A 2,500-nucleotide genomic window follows, 5' to 3' on the forward strand; every position below is an offset into this window, starting at 1 on the left:
TGAAAAGGAGAGTTATTTGCTACCTTAAGGGTGTTAATGTGTGTGTGTGTGTGTGTGTGTGTGTGTGTGTGTGTGTGTGTGTGTGTGTGTGTGTGTGTGTGTGTGTGTGTGTGTGTGTGTGTGTGTGTGTGTGTGTGTGTGTGTGTGTGTGTGTGTGTGTGTGTGTGTGTGTGTGTGTGTTTGTCGGCTTGACAGCATGTCTCCTTGCGCGTGCGCGTATGTATCTGTTTAACGTAGGCACATCCGTTTGCTTATTTGTGTCAGACAGACAACCCCCAAAGTCTTTCTCGTCCACTTCTACGTGTTCCTAGATGAATAATTCTCAACCCTATCTCTACTATTTACCACCATGGCTTGCTGCGTTTAACGACTGATCCCCTCATCATAAAATAGTACATGATGGACATAACATACAACAAGAAAATAGAAAAAATCTATTTGGTTAAAATTCAAGAAAGATTATATACAATAGCCAAATGTAAGACTTTCTACCTAATTAACATGTGTTTTTTATCCCCCCCCCCCTGGGATAGGGATGGGGGTATGTTTATTATGGGGAGGTGAGTATACTACAGTGGGGGAGTGAATTTACCATTTGGTATAATTTTACCATAGGTACTATCTTCATTCCTGCTAACAGGGTCACCTACAGGGAGCAGATGGTGTAGATATGGTACCACCTCCCCACACCAGCAGATCGTCCTCTTCTTAGGTCTGCTAAGTTTCTCATTTATGTGTCACCTTTTCGTGCTTCAGTTGTCTTTGTCTTCCCATTTTCAAAAAGTCTCACTACGTGACATGGCATCGATGATCCTCCCAGACATGAAGACTGTTAAGTTTGTTCTTTTCCAACATCTGCATTTCCTAACGGAACCTACGTTTCATAAATATCTGTATTGACAGTATTAAAGTAATTTATTTAATGTAAAGTTATTACCAAATATCTTAGAGTTAAATCCAGAGAATTTTTGGTTGTTATCGAAAGTAGAGACGACAAAATAATTAACACCAAGAAAAACTTTTCAAAGAGTTCCACCCCTGCCACACATATTTCATAGTTATACCAAAACCAGATAATTTCATTCAGTTTAGGATCCATCCCGAACTAAATCAGTTAACCTAACGCTTGTTAGAATAAGATATATGACGCATGGCACAAGTTGAGTGAGACGACCAACACCACTAAGATGTTTCTTGTTTCTCTTCTTTGTGTTCATGATGAAATCAGTTGACCTCCATCAAATACGACATACGTTTGTGTCAGAGAATTTCCACCCAATCTCCCACAATGCAGCTCCCCATAAGAGAGAAATGAGAGAATGAGACAAAAAAAACAAAAAACAAAAGAGAAAGAGGAAAAAGAGCAAGAGAGAGAATAGGAGAGGGAACAAGAGAGGAAGCAATATAGAGATAGAGGAAGAGCAAGAGAGAGAATAGGAGAGGGAACAAGAGAGAAAGCAAGATAAAGATAGAGGAAGAGCAAGAGAGAGAATAGGAGAGGGAACGAGAGAGAAAGCAAGATAGAGATAGAGAAAGAGCAAGAGAGAGAGAGAGAGAGAGAGAGAGAGAGAGAGAGAGAGAGAGAGAGAGAGAGAGAGAGAGAGAGAGAGAGAGAGAGAGAGAGAGAGAGAGAGGGAGAGAGAGAGAGAGAAGGGAAGGGGGCAGCCGTTACGTCACTCGTTTTAACGTCGTTAGCCACGAGACTGACCCTACTGCTTTCTCAGTCAGCATCTCTCTCTCTCTCTCTCTCTCTCTCTCTCTCTCTCTCTCTCTCTCTCTCTCTCTCTCTCTCTCTCTCTCTCTCTGTCTGTTTCTCTCGCCCTTTTCCTTGTTCTCTTTGTGTTCATGTGTTGTGTTTGTCCTTGTTTACCTGTGTTTACCTGTGTCTACCTCTAACCTTTCCGTGGATAATCGATTTCGTTTAGAAATGTAGACCCCCATCAGTACCTCTCGCAACACTGTGCTAACTGGAACGAAAAGACGACTTCTTAGGACTTCAGTGTTGTTTACATCCCCCCCGCCCCCCACTGTCTCTGAAGCGCCGTCATTCAATCGTCAACCTTCCAGGAACGCTTGTGAGAGGGCGCGAGGAAACACGGGGCGTGAAGAAAATAGTTCTTTTCAAACGAGTCCTTTTCTCGATTTTGGAAGCACTCTATAAACGTAACCTAACCTCAACGCAGCTCACTCACCTCACCTCATCTCATCTCATCTCCACCTAATGTAGCATAAGCTAAGCTAAGCTAAGCTAAGCTAAGCTAAGCTAAGCTAACCTAACCTAACCTAACTTAGGCTTCTTTGAAATACTTTAAGAGATAAACATTCCACGTAGAATCTATGGGTAACCACGACGTCCAAATACCGCAGGGAAAAGCATGACATCACCCGTTATGCAGTGGAAAAGGATCCGATGTATCCCAAGTCGAAAAAGGACCGGATGGGAAAGAAATATATTCTTGCGTGAGTACCATAGTCGTGGAAATCATATCCATAAAAATAG

The 2,500-nt window shown here is 42.3% G+C and overlaps 1 protein-coding gene across 8 annotated transcripts in view; it reads left to right on the forward strand.

Annotated features, from left to right (window-relative positions):
* Positions 1-2,500, forward strand: part of LOC143026643 (progestin and adipoQ receptor family member 4) — a 409,086-nt gene that overhangs the window by 238,804 nt on the left and 167,782 nt on the right. The window contains exon 4 of one of the 8 annotated variants that reach the window (XM_076187394.1): positions 641-838. The exons of the other annotated variants lie outside the window; for them this stretch is intronic. Within the exon in view, the coding sequence (XP_076043509.1) occupies positions 641-712 (72 nt within the window). The 3' untranslated portion in view covers positions 713-838. Of the gene's footprint in view, positions 1-640; positions 839-2,500 lie in introns of those variants that run through there. 8 annotated transcript variants of the gene reach the window in all.

This window comes from Oratosquilla oratoria, chromosome 6, assembly GCF_046742065.1.
Source record: "Oratosquilla oratoria isolate Oo_2021 chromosome 6, ASM4674206v1, whole genome shotgun sequence".
In the NCBI taxonomy this organism is placed as follows: domain Eukaryota; kingdom Metazoa; phylum Arthropoda; class Malacostraca; order Stomatopoda; family Squillidae; genus Oratosquilla; species Oratosquilla oratoria.